Below are 16,304 nucleotides of genomic sequence, written 5' to 3' on the forward strand. Positions count from 1 at the left end.
AGTCACTCTCAGCTGTGCTAAAAGAACACTGTTAAGTCATCCCTTATCAAATGGCTTGTGTCACAATAGGGATTCTGACAGCTTGTAACAGGATCGCTATACAGGGCTAAACAATCTACAGAAACGCTTGCCTGTTTTCATAGTTTCCTCCCTCACTGGCTAAATGAGCAGGACATCCCTCCATTGCTGGTGATTTGGATTGTGCAACTTTTACATCAATGATGTAGTAGCACTTTGCTCCACTGGCTGGTGAGGAAGCAACACATTGAAGCAGGTGAGCCTGACAGAGCTACACAGTAAGCTTTGTCTGCTGTGCTGTCTCTTTAGCTAACCCATAGCGTCATGTGAATCTTTTGTCAATCGTTTATTTGTAAAAACAAAGTTGGTGTGTATGTGTATACAGCAATATAACTATATATATATATATATATATATATATATATACACACACAGCAAGTAAAATAAGTATTGAAAACGTCACCATTTTCCTAAGCAAATATATTTCTGAAGATGCTATTGACATGCAATTTTCACCACATGTTGGTAACAACCCATGCAATCCACACATACAAAGAAACCAAAACAAAGAAGTTCACAAATTAAGTTATGTGTAATAAAATGGAATGACGCAGGGAGAAAGTATTGAACACATGCAAAAATGCATGCAAGGCCATGACACCAGCTGAAATCTATTAGTAATTAGAAAGCATTCCTGCCCCTTGCCAGTGCAAATTAATAACAGCTGGTTCAGTCTCAACTGATGGCCTGTAAAAAGGTGTCTCATTACCAAGGTGTTGCATCTCATGATGGATAAAAGCTCAAGACTTTCGCAACTTTATTGTTGCAAAACATACTGATGGCATTGGTTATAGAAGGATTTCTAAACTTCTGGATTATGACCCCAAGAGTGCTCACTGGAACATTCAGAAGTGGAAATAAGATCATTTCACCATAAACCAGCCATGACCAGGTGCTCCTCGCAAGATTTATGCCAGAGCAGTGAAAAGAATTGTCATAAGAGTTGTCTAAGAGCCAAGGACCACTTGTGGATGGCTTCAGAAAGACCTAAAATTAGCAGGTGCAATTGTTTCATAGAAAACAATAAATAATGCACTCAACCGCCATGGCCTATATGCACGCTCACCACTCAAGACTGTTAAAGCTTGTTTAACTAGTAGCCGTCCGCAGATAGCCGAATGACGGCTGCACTGCGGCCGGCCAGTTCTGGGTGGACGTCATATGACGTCCCACCAGAACGCGCTCTCCTGCGTGCCCCATGGGGCGCGCACCCGGCGATCTCTGTGATCGCTGTGTCCTACGGACACAGCTGATCACGTGATGTGGTAAAAGGCCAATCACAGCGGCCTTTTACCACCTGATCAGCGGTGTCCAATGACACACTGATCAGAGGGAAATGCAAGTGCCGGTTCTCGGCTGCACTTTCCTCACGCTGTCAGATCGTGAGGAAAGTACTGCCGAGAACCGGCAGTTGTCAGAGCGAGGATCGGCACCGATCATCAGGGCACTGATGATCAGTGCCCTGATGATCGGTGCCCAGCAGTGCCACCCGCAAGTTCCGCCCACCTGTGCCCAGCAGTGCGCCCACTAACTCCGCCCACCTGTGCCCAGCAGATCACCCACCTGTGCCCAGCAGTGCATCCACCTGTGCCACTCTGCAGTGTCACACCTGTGCCCAGCAGTGCCACCCACCTGTGCCCACCAGTGCCACCCACCTGTGCCACCCACCTGTGCCCACCCACCAGTGCTGCCCACCAGTGCCACCCACCAGTGCAGCCCAGCAGTGCTGCCAGTCAGTGCCACCAGTCAGTGCCCAGTGGTTGTGCCAGTCAGTGCCCAGCAGTGATGCCAGTCAGTGCCGTCTATCAGTACCCATCATCAGTGTCACCTATCAGTGCCGCCTATCAGTGCTGCATATTAGTGCCGCCTATCCGTGACACCTCATTAGTGCTGTCTATCAGTGCTGCCTATCCGTGCCACCTCATTAGTACTGCCTATCAGTGCCCTTTAGTGCTGCCTATCAGTGCCGCCTATCAGTGCCCATCAGTGCTGCCTCATCAACGCACATCAGTGGAGGAGAAAAATTACCTGTTTGAAAAATTTTATAATAGAAACAAAGAAACTTTTTTTTTTTTTCAAATTTTTTGCAACTTTTTTATTTATAGCGCAAAAAGTAAAGTGCCCAGTGGCGATTAAATACCACCAAAAGAAAGCTCTATTTGTGAGAAAAAAATGATCAAAATTTCATATGGGTACAATGTTGCATGACCGCGCAATTGTCAATCAAAGTGCGGCAGCGCTGAAAGCTGAAAATTGGCCTGGTAAATAAGGGGGTATAAGTGCCTGGTAGGCAAGTGGTTAAAGTTTGCTGCACAACATTTAGTCAAGCCTGTGAAATACTGGGAGGATATAGTCTGGTCAGATGAGACGAAAATTGATCTCCTTGGATGCCACAATACACTCCATGTTTGGGGGTCAAATGGCACTGCACACCACCCCACAAACACCATAGCAACAGTGAAGTTTGAGGTGGGAACATCAAGGTGTGGGGCTGTTTTTCAGCATACAGTACTGGCAAACTTCTTATCATTGAAGGAAGGTTGAATGGAAAAATGTACCAAGACATTTTTGATAAAAATCTATCTACCAGGATGATGAAGATGAAAGGAGGATGGACATTTCAGGAAGACAGTGATCCCAAATACAAGCCAAGGAAACTCTCAATTGGTTTCAAAGAAAGAAAACAAAGCTGCTAGAATGGTCTAGCCAGTCAGCTGACTTGAATGCAATAGAAAATCTATGGAAAGAGCTAAAGATCAGAGTTCATAGAAGAGGCCCACGGAACCTTCAAGATTTGAACACTGTTTGTGTGGAAGAATGGGCCAAAATTATACCTGAGCAACTACTTTCTTCATACAGGAGGCATCTTGAAGCTGTCATTACCAACAGAGCTTCGGTATAGAAAGATTTATCAGTACGCCTGAACCATCCTAGGACAGCCTGCTTTGTCATCAGTGCTGAAATGCTGACCTCCGAGGAACTCTGGGTCCAGACAGTTGAAAATCACTCCGGAGCGAGGCCTGGGCTGTAAGGGGGATGTGGCAATACCTCCCAGCCAAGTTGCTGTAGTGTGCACATGTAGTGCGGTGAGCAGTATGAACTTGTGCATTGTCCTGGAGAAACAGGACACCCTTAATGATCAATCCAAGCCATGTAAATTCACGACCGGTTATGCGTTGTTTATCCAGGATCAGGCGTTCCATGGGCTGAATGTTCACAGGAAAGACTGCTGTGGGCTGGAAGCCACCATGGTCGGGATCGTCACTGATGGACTTACGGCCATCTTTGAAACATTTACAGCATTCAAACATCTCATCCCTGTACTGTGCTTGAAGTCTTCTGTAGATATCCGTGGGTTTTATATACAGTGGTACCTCGGTTTACGAATGCCTCAGTTAACGTAAAGTTTTACGAATGAAAATCCATTGAAAATAATGCCTCGGTTTACAAATTTTTTTACTAATTTTTTTTGCGATACGAAGTGTATGTCGGTGCTGATTTTTAAATGTTATTGCCGTCTTTTTTTTTTTTCTTTACTACAGCTCACAGGATTAGCTGTCACTTTCCCCGGAGTTAAAGGAAACTTTGTTTCTTTTAACTTGGGAAATAAATTAAAAGAAAACTTTCTCTCTTTTAGCTGGGGGGAAAGTGACAGCTGAATTTCTGAGCTATAGTGAAGGAAAAAAAAGCGCTAGTTACATTTAAAAACCAGCACTATAATAAGTTAAAAAACAGCGTTGGGTCCCCCCTCCCATCCATACCAAGCCCTTTCAGTCGGGTATGGATTTTGAGGGGAACTCCCTTATCCAAGCATGCAGCCCGGCAGGTCAGGAAAGGAGGGGAGGACGAGCGAGCGCCCCCCCACCTGAACCATACCAGGCCGTATGCCCTCAAACTGGGGGGTGCTTTGGGGCAGGGGGGGGCTCCTCCACAACCTGGTGATTGTGAGGGTCTTCAGGCAGGGGAGTTATCGGAATCTGGAAGTCCCCTTTAACAAGGGGCCCTCCCCATACCAGCCCCCCCCCCCCCATGTGACTGAGTATGGGGTACATGGTCCTGATACTCATTCACAAAAAACAAAAAGTGTGAGAAAAAAGACAGGACACGGTCTTTGACAAGGCCTTTATTAAAATGCCCTATATGTTCTCACTGTTGCAGAATATGGGCTTCCAAGACAAATTTCTGTCCGGGGTACATGCTTTGTATGCCTCCCCCCATACAAGAATTAGACTTCCAGGCTGCAATTTTTACGCTGGGCAGGGGCACCCGTCAGAGATGTCCACTGTCACCTTTACTATTTGCGCTAATTTTGGAACCCTTGGCGATTGCTATTAGAACACACCCGAACATCTCGGGGTATCCCCTCTTGGTATCGCAGTTTAAATTATGTCTCTATGCAGATGATGTCATGATTTTCCTTACTAACCCATTAGTATCACTGCCGAATTTATGCACATTATTGAATGAGCTTGCATCCATATCGGGCCTCACTGTAAATTTTACCAAATCAGTTGTTATGCCTATTAATGTTACTGGTTCCCTGGGGGAATCTCTCCGCAGCTCTTTCCCATTTCGTTGGGCCGCAGATCGGATCTCCTATCTGGGTGTATATCTTACTCCCAGCTATTCGAGATTATTTGCAGTTAATTACCCACCATGTGTATCACGCCTCTCTACTTTGTTAAAGATCTGGCATGGATACCCTCATTTTTAGGCAGAGTCACGGCAGTGAAGATGAATGTTTTGCCGAAATTATTGTACTTGTTTCGAGCACTCCGAATCTCGGTCTCGAAAACTGTTCTAGATCGTTTTCAACGTGTGATTAATAATTTTATTTGGTGTAACAAACATCCTCGTTTCACTTCATTAATCCTCTACCAATCACAAAGGATGGGAGGCCTTGGTCTTCCCAATTTCTGGCTCTATTACCTGTCGGCCCGCTTCGCACAACTATCGCAATGGGCTACTATTAACTTCCAAATCCCTTGGACCAGATTTGAATCTCAATCTATACGTCTGTTCTATTTACCGGGTATTTTATGGACAAAAATTCCCCCTCGCATGTTGATGTTCCATAATTCTATTGTTGCCCACTCATTGATGCTTTTGTTCCGTTATAAATTTAAATTAAATCTTGTATCTTCTGTCCCATCGGGTTCATCATTTTTTGGAGACCCGAGATTCTTTATAGCATTCTTGTCTCCACAGGCGTTTTGTTGGTGGTATGATCATTCCTTTATCAGATTATCTGATTTTCAAAGAGGAGGGTCTTATATCACTTTTGAGATGCTATGCACACTTTTTGATATCCCGCTCCGGGAATACTATTGTTATAGGCAAATTAGACATTTTTCTTCATACACATTTTGATTTGACACCTTCGTCCCCGATTACTTTTTCGAACGTACTAGCCGTGACTCTCCTAGGGGCAGGGGTCTTATTTTGGATTTTTATCTTTTTTTTTTTCGGTAACTATCTATTCCTCACCCCCCTTATATAGACAGAAAGTGGTGTCACTTTTTCTGGAGAGGATTGGGACCCCATGGTGGATAGTATACGTAAGAGCACTATTTCTCTTTTTGTTTGGGAGGCGGCCCTCAAAGTACTAACCCGCTGGTATTACACTCCTTCTAGGCTGAGTGTCGTGTTTCCGGGAATGTCTCACTTTTGTGTTTCCGAGGTTGTGGCCTAGCTGGTACTTTGGTGCACACATTTTGGGCTTGCCCAAACCTTTTGTTAGAATGGCGCAAAGTCTCTGAAGTGGCCTCTGCTGTGGCAGATGCACCTGTGCATCTGTCTATGCAGTCTTGCCTGTTGGGAGCTCACATCATGGGAATACGAACGGTGACTATGAGGCTAATCCATACCGTTTGTGTTTCTGTCCTGTGGGCCGTTGCCCTGCACTGGAGGTCGCCCATGGTGCCATTGCCCCGAGAGTCGATGCAGTGATGCTCATGGAGAGAATTCATTATATGTTACTGGATAGGATGCAGTTATTCAACAGAAAGTGGGAGGTTTGGAAAATTCATAGACATTTACTATCTGAATAATGAATATTTATGATTCAATTGATCGTGTTTTTCTGTTGGTGCCATTATTGTTCTACCTACCTTTTTGTCTATCTTGCTCAGACACTTAATTTGTATGCTTTACATGATTGTACCTTTTTGGAATGTTTATTACAGATGTGCCTTGTTTCTGTTTTATATGTTACTTGATTCTGTAATGTTGTCTTTGCAGCATATTTCATAAAAACTAATAAAATTGTTTGTAAACAAAAGAAATAAGTCTGTTGTGGATATTAGTATTTCTAGTTCATATTTTTGTGTTTGGTTTTTTGAACAGGTTTGCGCTTCCTAGTCCGGCTCTGCACTGATATTGGGTTAAAGGAAGTCCAAGAATATGCAACAAAGCTAAAGAAGGCAGAGAGGATGAAGGAGTTAAAGGAGCAGGTAGTTATATGCTGTGTGTATTTGTATATTGAGGAAAATAGGTACAGCAGAGGTACATAATATAAAACAACAACAATTAATCATAAGCTCTAATGCACAAAATCAAGTGTCTGGTTGCCGAGAAAAATGCAGATATTTGGCATAGATGGTGACCTCCGACATATTCTTATGTATGAAAGAAAGTTATACTAGTGGAAGCCAGAGACTGAGTCTTTGTTGTTCACTAACGTACAGTAGCTGCCAGGGCAAAGGGACAGAGAGGGAGGAAGAAAATATCAAAAGTAGAAAGGAAACAGTCACAGGGAAGGTAAGTTGGGTAATCAGGGGACATGAGAAGAGGGAAGTATTGGAGGAGAACAAAATAAAGGGAAAAATATAAACATAATGGCAAAATATAAATTTTTCATAACTCCACTCTACCAAATCAGGTGTGACGAAGAGAGAACCTCAACTCTAATTTTAAAACACATGTATGTGGACAAGGAGAGGTTTTAAATAAAGTCATATAAATGATTAAACATACCCCTAAATGTTTAAGATGAGAGATTTGCAACTTAAAGGGGAAAATCATTTGTAAGATTGTTCTGTCGCAAGAAGCAACATATTAAGTACTTAAAGTGTTACTAAACCCAGGACCCTGCACTCACTAGATCTGGTCTCCTACAGTACACAGAACATGGAAGTACAATTATTTTAGTAAATATAAACTGCTAAATGCCTTTTCCCATCAGCAATTAGAGCAGTCTTGTGACTTCTATCATTATCCAGCAGAGCACTGGATAAAGCTTGTAGGAGGAGTTTTCATTCTCCTTTCACTGTCCTATTAGATGGCAGACCCTTGACCCTCTGTCTGGACAGTGCTGATTGGCCCTGTGCTGATTACAGGCACTCTCCCAAGGTAAAAAAAAAAACCTCTCTAGCAATACACACCAAACTGAGCTTGTGCAGAGTGACTCCACATGATATTAATAAAAATAATACAGCGCAAATAATACAAATAATCAAAACTGTGACATATTATATGTGAAAGTCCCAAATTAGAGTCCAATGTCCCAAAAAATGTAAAAAAATTATTTACTCAAACATTATAAATTTTCCAGCTTGCTCACATCTTCTGTGAAAAGCATTTTGTAGATCATGCGCTGCTACACCCACTCACTAAATGTTAAAACTTATATAAACCAGGAATGTGTAGTGCGCTAACTCCTCATCCAGTAATATGAATTAAATAAAATAATCCTCCAATATTCCATGCAAGATAAATACACACTAAATAAAAAGTCCAACTTCCAAATCAAAAATGTCCAAATTAGTGCATTTAACAATCACTTTCCAAAGGACTGGCTTGTGCTCACAATACTCTCCCTGCTCACCTTTATGTTTGACCTGCAAATTATAATAGGTCAAATGCGTTTTTACAGGAGTGAATCCTTTCATGTGGCAATAAATCCAAATTTCTTCACTCAATCACGACTCCAAAAACGTGTATATAAAAAAAAAAAATATGTTGAGCAAAACTCCTAGGTACTCCAGTTCCCGAATTGGATGGAAATTACTCTTCTGTGCATTGATGAGCCACCTGAAGTGGGATAAGATTTTGCAGGTCAAAGACGTGAACAATCACTATCTCAGTCTTCCTAGGATAGGGTAGTTGATGCTTGGAATAGACTTCCAGCAGAAGTAGTCAGTCAGTCAACAATAAATGGATTCAGACATGCTTGGGATAAACATAGATTTATACTTTGTCAAAGCAGTTAACAACAATTAAAAAAAAAAATGTTTAAAGTAATAAATTGTAAGCTCCAAGGAGCAGGGCCCTCGAACCCCTCGTGTATTGTATTGTTACTGTACTGTCTCATGTATTGTCTCCCATTATAATGTACAGTGCTGAGCAAACCGTTGGCGCTATATAAATCCTGTATAATAATAATAATAATAAAGGGACAGACTCAATGGGCCGCTTAGTCTTTTTTCTGAAGTCACTCTTCTATGTTTCTAAGGTGTGACTGAGACAAGATTGTGGATCTATGCTGAATTTACGGGCTAGTTATGGGTGGTCTTGGAGAAGTCAGAGGAGGGGCAGAGCTATAATCTATATATAAATATATTTATATATATAGTTTTATTTTTTTTTTAAACTAGAAAATGAGTTTTGTTTGCTGTCCCTTCCACATTCTTCTTTCCAGCTCTTTCAGAGAATGAGGAAACAAATTATGTGCACATAAGGAATCAATTTATAAATCGCTTATCTTCCTCACAGCATATGTTTCCTAAACTCTACTCCTTGGTTCTAATGCTGACATGTCACGCAGATATCTACCCAAACCTAGCCCAATTGAGTCATTAAGTGAGCTGGGGTAAAACTCCAATCTATCACACTCCTGAAATGCCAATCGGTGTTGGCACAATGTATTTTTGCAGGAGTGCCAGGTAATTATGTAACAAATCGACTTTATGCTGGTAAGCTGTGTTTTTGTGGTCATATATTTTAATGAGCCTACCTTATGTGCCTTGCTTTGTGCACTGGTGTGTAATCATGTTGGAACAGGAAGGGGCCATCCCAAAACTGTTCCCACATGAGGAACATGAAATTGTCCAAAATGTCTTTGTATGCTGACTCCTTAAGAGTTCCCTTCACTGGAACTAGGAGGCCAAGCCCAACCCCTGAAAAACAACCCCACACTATAATCCCCCCTCCACCAAACTTTATACTTGGCACAATGCAGTCAGGCAAGTACTGTTCTCCCGACAACCAACAAACCCAGATACGTTCATCAGATTGCCAGACTGAGAAGCATGATTCATCACTCCAGAGAACACATCTCCACTGCTCTAGAGTCCAGTGGCAGCGTGCTTTACATCACTGCATCCGACTCTTTGCATTGCACTTGGTGGTATAAGGCTCAGATACAGCTACTTAGCCATGGAAACCCATTCCATGAAGCTTTCCACACACTCTTGTTGTGCTAATCTTAAGGCCACATGAAGTTTGGAAGCCTTTAGATATTGACTCTGCAGACAGTTGGGGACTTCTGCGTACTGTGAATTTCAGCATGTGCTGACCCCACTCTGTCATTTTACGTGGCATACCACTTTGTGGCTGAGTTGCTTTTGTTCCCAGTTGCTTCCACTTTGTTATAATACCACTAACAGCTGACCGTGGAATATTTAGTAGCAAGGAAATTTCACAGATGGACTTATTGCACCTATCACGGTACCACACTTGAACTCACTGAGCTCCTGAGAGTGACCCATTCTTTCACATATGTTTGTAGAAGCAGTCTGTATGGAGCTTGATTTTATACACCTGTGGCCATGAAGGTGATTGGAACATCTGAATCCAATGATTTGGAGGGTTGTCCCAATTCTTTTGGCAATATAGTGTATCTATGCACTATATCTATGCTCTCCATTCTTTCTCCATACTCTGGGTCCTTGGTTTCCAAATGAGATGCAAAAGTTGCTCTCATCAGAAAAGAGGACTTTGGACCACTGAGCAACAGACCAGGTCTGCTTTTCTTTAGCCCAGGTAAGACGCTTCTGACGTTTGTTGTTCAGGAGTGGCTTGACAAGAGGAATACGACATTTGAAACCCATGTCCAGGATCCGTCTGTGTGTGGTGGCTCTTGATGCACTGACTCCAACCTCAGTCCACTCCTTGTGAAAGTCCCCAACACTTTTGAATGGCCTTTTCCTGACAATCCTCTCCAGGCTGCGGTCATCCCTGCTGCTTTTGCACCTTTTTCTTCCACACTTTTCCCTTCCACATAACTTTCTATTAATGTGCTTTGATACAGCACTTTGGGAACATTCAACTTCTTTTGCAATTACCTTTTGAGGCTTTCCCTCCTTATGGCCATCCTCCCTCATTCCTCCCACCACTTCATCCCCCTCAGCCACTTCCTACTGTACCTTTACCCCCTCCCTCCTAGATTGTAAGCTCGAAAGAGTAGGGCCCTCTTACCCCTCGTACGTTGTTTGTTGTTGTTGTACTGTGCCATGTATTGTCCCCCCTATTGTACAGCGCTGAGCAAACCCTTTGGCGCTATATAAACTCGTAGTAATAATAATAATAATAATAATGGAGGGTGTTAATGATGGTTTTCTGCACAACTGTCAGGTCAGCAGTCTTTCCCATGATTGTGATTCCTACTGAACCAGACTGAGAGACCATTTAAAGGCTCAGGAACCCTTTGCAGGTGTTATGGCTTAATTAGCTGTTTAGAGTGGGACACTTTGAGCCTAGAATATTGCACCTTTTCACAATATTCTCATTTTCTGAGATTGCAGATTTGGGGTTTTCATGAGCTGTAAGCCATAATCATCACAATTATGACAAATCATGGATTGAACTATCTTGCTTTGCATGTAACGAGTCTATCTCATATATTAGTTTCACCTTTTAAGTTGCATTACTGAAATAAATGAACTTTTGCACGATATTCAAATTTTTCGAGTTTCACCTGTAAATATGTGTTATCTGCCAATTTACCTGTGTAATTCTGTTTAGCTACTCTTTTAGTCTAGACCAGTGATGGCGAACCCGTGGCACGCGTGCCACAGCCGGCACGCCGAGCCTTATCTGTGGGCACGCCAGGAGAATACCGTATTTTTCGCTCCATAAGACGCACTTTTTTTCCCCCAAAAAAGGGGGGGAAATGTCAGTGCGTCTTATGGAGCGAATATAGAGCGGCCGGTCCGGTATTTCCACCGCCGCCGTGTCAGAATACTGGGCCGGCCGCTCAGCTCTGCAGTGGGACCGTACCTGTCCCTCTATCCAGCGGCGCGCTGTCTTCCCGGCTTCTGTAGTGTGCGTGACAGCCGGGTCCCAAGTGCGCATGCGCAAGAAGCAGTGCTCTTTGTGAATGGTAAGGCGGTACCTGGGACACATGACAGATCCCAGAAGCCGCCGGACCAATCACAAAGCGCAGCGCTTCTCGCGCATGCGCACTGGGCATCCGGCTGTCCGACGAGCGCCCACACTACAGAAGCCGGGAAGACAGCGCGCGGCTGGATAAAGGAACAGGTAAGATAAAAAAAAAACTCTGCGGAAGTAAGAGCGGGTACCTGTCAAATTCAGGTACCCGCTCCCCCTCCCTCCCCAAAGGTCAGCAGTCATCTGTACTGTCCGCAGTCTCTGGTCATCCCTGTGCTTTCCGCAGTCTCTGGTCATCTCCTGTACTGTCCGCAGTCTCTGGTCATCCCTGTACTGTGTCCGCAGTCTCTGGTCATCCCTGTACTGTCCGCAGTCTCTGGTCATCCCTGTACTGTGTCCGCAGTCTCTGGTCATCCCTGTACTGTCCGCAGTCTCTGGTCATCCCCTGTACTGTGTCTGCAGTCTCTGGTCATCTCCTGTACTGTGTCTGCAGTCTCTGGTCATCTCCTGTACTGTGTCTGCAGTCTCTGGTCATCCCTGTACTGTGTCCGCAGTCTCTGGTCATCCCTGTACTGTGTCCGCAGTCTCTGGTCATCCCTGTACTGTGTCCGCAGTCTCTGGTCATCCCTGTACTGTGTCCGCAGTCTCTGGTCATCCCTGTACTGTGTCCGCAGTCTCTGGTCATCCCTGTACTGTGTCTGCAGTCTCTGGTCATCCCTGTACTGTGTCTGCAGTCTCTGGTCATCCCCTGTACTATGTCTGCAGTCTCTGGTCATCCCTGTACTGTGTCTGCAGTCTCTGGTCATCCCTTGTACTATGTCTGCAGTCTCTGGTCATCCCTGTACTGTGTCTGCAGTCTCTGGTCATCCCTGTACCGTGTCCGCAGTCTCTGGTCATCTCCTGTACCATGTCCGCAGTCTCTGGTCATCTCCTGTACTGTGTCCGCAGTCTCTGGTCATCCCTGTACTGTGTCCGCAGTCTCTGGTCATCCCTGTACTGTGTCCGCAGTCTCTGGTCATCCCTGTACTGTGTCCGCAGTCTCTGGTCATCCCTGTACTGTGTCTGCAGTCTCTGGTCATCCCTGTACTGTGTCTGCAGTCTCTGGTCATCCCTGTACTGTGTCCGCAGTCTCTGGTCATCCCTGTACTGTTAATTAGTTTGCACTACTGTACGAGTTGTTTTTTCTAAACCAAAAGCTCGATATTCAGGTTTCATTGCAGTGTTGGCACTTTGAAAGAAATAAGTTGGTTTTGGGTTGCAGTTTGGGCACTCGGGCTCAAAAAGGTTCGCCATCACTGGTCTAGACACTATATAGGTTCTTGATCATTTTCTTTTACCTATTGCAGTCAAAGTAATACAGCTTGGCTGAGACTGTGATTGAATAGTGATAGAAAAGGAATCCCATTGATGAGATCATCACTGTGCGCTCTCTTCCAATAAAAAAGCTCTATTTTACAGCACCATGCAGGGCAATGAAACCTGATTGGCTTATAATGCTGCCCCTCAAACTGAGCATCAGAATGGGGAAGAAAGGGGATTTACGTGACTTTGAACTGGTCTGAGTATATAAAAAATTGCTGATCTGCTGGGATTTTCACACACAACCATCTCTAAGGTTTATAGAGAATGGTCCGAAAAAGAGAAAATATCCAGTGAGCTGCAGTTGTGTTGATGAAAAAGCCTTTTTGATATAATATGAGACTGGGCAGACTGGTTCGAGATTATAGAAAGGCAACAGTAAGTCAATTAACCACTTGTTACAACCAAGGTATGCAGAATACCATCTCTGAACACAAAACACATCAAGCCTTGAAGCAGATGGGTACAACAGCAGAAGACCACACTGGGTGCCACTCCTGTCAGCTAAGAACAGGAAACGGAGGCTACAATTTGCACAGGCTCACCAAAATTGGACAATTGAAGATTGAAAAAACATTTTCTAGTCTGATGAGTCTCGATTTTAGCTGCAACATTCAGATGGTAGGGTCAGAATTTGGCATAAACAACATGAAAGCATGGATCCATCTTGCCTTGTATCAATGGTTCAGGCTGGTGGTAGTGGTGGTGGTGTAAAGGTGGAGGGATGTTTTCTTGGCACACTTTGGGCCCCTTAGTACCAAATGAGCATCGTTTAAACGCCACAGCCTACCTGAGTATTGTTTCTGAAGATGTCCATCCCTTTATGACTACAGTGTACCAATCATCTGATGGCTACTTCCAGCAGGATAATGCACCATGTCACAAAGCTCAGATCATCTCAATCTGGTTTCTTGAACATGACAATGAGTTCACTGTACTCTGATGGCCTCCACAGTCAACAGATCTTAATCCAATAGAGCACCTTTGGGATGTGGTGGAACAGGAGATTCGCATCATGGATATACAGCCGACAAATCTGCAGCAACTGTGTGATGCCATCATATCATGACCAAAATCTCTGAGAAATATTTTCAACACCTTGTTGAATCTATGCCACGAAGAATAAGGCTGTTTTTAAGGCAAAAGGGGGTCCAACCCGGTACTAGCTAGATGTACCTAACTAAAGTAGCCGGTGAGTGTATAGAGGGAATATATGGGCTTTTTTCCACCTCCTCTTGCAATAACAAACATACTGTATGCTAAACTGAAGAATCGGTGAATTTTTTTTTTTTTTCTAATCAATCCATTTTTTAAATATTCATTAACATGCAAAAAGGCTGCAATAGTGATGTGTTTTGTAAAGCAGATGTTCTGTACCAATGTTGTGTGTACCCAAAATAACAGGTTATCAAATTCATGATTCTGCTTCCAGAGTTCAGTTCAAAAGATAACTTGTCTGTTTTTTATTTTTGTTTTGTTTGGTTTTTTTTTTTTTTTAGAAAAAAGGGTCTTGATTGGTAATGTGTGGCTTATTACAGGACCATGTTAGGGTTTATTTTATAAATGGCCTGGTTAGCAACGTGTAGTTTGTTAGAGGGCCTGGTTATGAGCGGTATGTAGTTATAAAAATTACAGCTAAGCAGGCTGTTTTTCAAAAGCCTGGTTAGCAGTGTGAGGTTAGTTAGCAGGTTATTCTTTAAATATATCATTTCTGCTTGTTTTCTCAATTTTTGCACTTCATTCCAGCCTGCGAAAAAAAAAAAAACCTTGTCCTTAAATGCTCATGGCATCTCTTTGAAGCCAACAATTTCCATTTAAAAATACTTCAACTTTAGATTCTCTTCATTCTTTTAGCAGACATTTTCATATCAAGACTCAGCCGGTTAACTCAGTCAGTTACCTCCTCTTCAGGCTGCTCTTATGTTCCCGAAATTTGTCAGTTGTTCCAAAGAGAATTTATCACAAGCTGAACTAAGAGCATGTAGAAGATGAATGTTGTTAATATGAGTGTATTACTGCTGCAATTTTTCCCAATTCCTCTTTGCAAAACTGCTCAACTCTGTCAAGTTGCAAGAGTAGTATAAATGAACAGCCTCAAGTCCAGCCATATACTCTTTAAATTGAGTTCTGGATTTTGACTCATTGTCTGCCATTTCAGGACATTAACCACTTCTGTGCCTCCTTATAGCAGAAATACTGCTACAGGGCGGCACGGGTGCGCAAAATTATGCATATATACGTGATTTTGAAGTTCCGGCTAGGGGGCGCGCGCACGTGCGCACTACCTGCGCCGCCATTCATATCCTCGGCTGTCAATCACCAGGTCCCGGCCTGTGATTCCCCGCCGGCACTCTGCAATCGCCGAGTATCTTGGATGGGGGAGAGACCTGTGTATAAACAATACAGATCTCTCACCTGTCAGCTCCTGCACACTGCTTTGTATGGCTCTGCACAACCGAGCCATACAATGCAGTGTGCTTACAGTGAAACACACACACAGCCCCCATGGTGAAACAGCACCCCGTTAACCCTTTGATCACCCCACATGTTAACCCCTTCCTGCCCAGTGCCATTAGTACAATGACAGCACTTTTTGCTAGCACTGATCACTGTATTGGTGTCAACGGTGATGTCAGTGACACCAAGTCAGTTCCCCCCCAGTATCAGAATGCCGCCGCAGTCCCGCTATAAGTCGCTGATCACTGCTATTACTAGTGAAAAAAAAAGAAAATTCCAGTATATATACCACCATTTGTAAATGCTATAACTTTCACATAAACCAATCAAATTTTTTTGCAAAGATGTAGCAGAATACATTTTTGCCTAAATGTATGATGAAATTAGATTTTTTTTTTTTAATTTTTACTGGATATGTTTACTAGCAAAGTCAAAAATTTAGTTTTTGTTCTCAAAATTCTGTCTTTTTTGCTTATAACGCAAAAAATTAAATTTAATTTGGGTGCAGCATTGCGTGACCGTGCAATTGTCAGTTAAAGTAATGCAGCGCCGTATCACAAAAAATGGCCTGGTCAGAAAGGGGAGTAAATCCTCTAGAGGGCAAGTAGTTAACACTGTTATATTTAACCATCGTTGTACACATTTGGCTTTTTCCTTTAGGTCATTGTTTTGCTGGAAGGTAAATCTTCTCCCAAGGCTCAGTTTTCTTTCAGACTGTATCAGGGTTTCCTCCAGGGTTTCCCTGCGCTTTCCTGCATTCTTTCTACCCTCACAAGCCTTCCTGCGCCTTCTGTAGAGGCACATCCCAAAAGTAAGATGATGCCATCACCATGTTTCACAGTAGAGATGCAGCGCTTATGATAATGTACAATTTTTCGCTTATGCTGAACATGGCATTCCGTCTAATGGGGAAGATGTGTGCAACATCTTGCAAAATCATAGCAATTGTAAACAAGCATGCCTAATGGCTGCTGCGTGCTCTTTATCATTTGTAAGGATGTTCTGATTGGTGAACAACTTTTTTTTTCAGTGTGTCCTATACTCTTTTTTTTCTTTTTTTTTAATTTAATGAAGTTCAGTAT

At 43.1% G+C, this 16,304-nt stretch overlaps 1 protein-coding gene across 1 annotated transcript in view; it reads left to right on the forward strand.

Annotated features, from left to right (window-relative positions):
* The window catches only part of IFT88 (intraflagellar transport 88), a 151,388-nt gene that overhangs the window by 118,432 nt on the left and 16,652 nt on the right, over nt 1–16,304 (forward strand). The window contains exon 23 of the mRNA XM_089685780.1: nt 6,424–6,530. Within this exon, the coding sequence (XP_089541906.1) occupies nt 6,424–6,530 (107 nt within the window). The remainder of the gene's footprint in view (nt 1–6,423; nt 6,531–16,304) is intronic.

This window comes from Staurois parvus, unplaced genomic scaffold (assembly GCF_062004578.1).
Source record: "Staurois parvus isolate SC_StPar_1 unplaced genomic scaffold, SC_StPar_1.0 ptg000387l, whole genome shotgun sequence".
NCBI lineage: Eukaryota > Metazoa > Chordata > Amphibia > Anura > Ranidae > Staurois > Staurois parvus.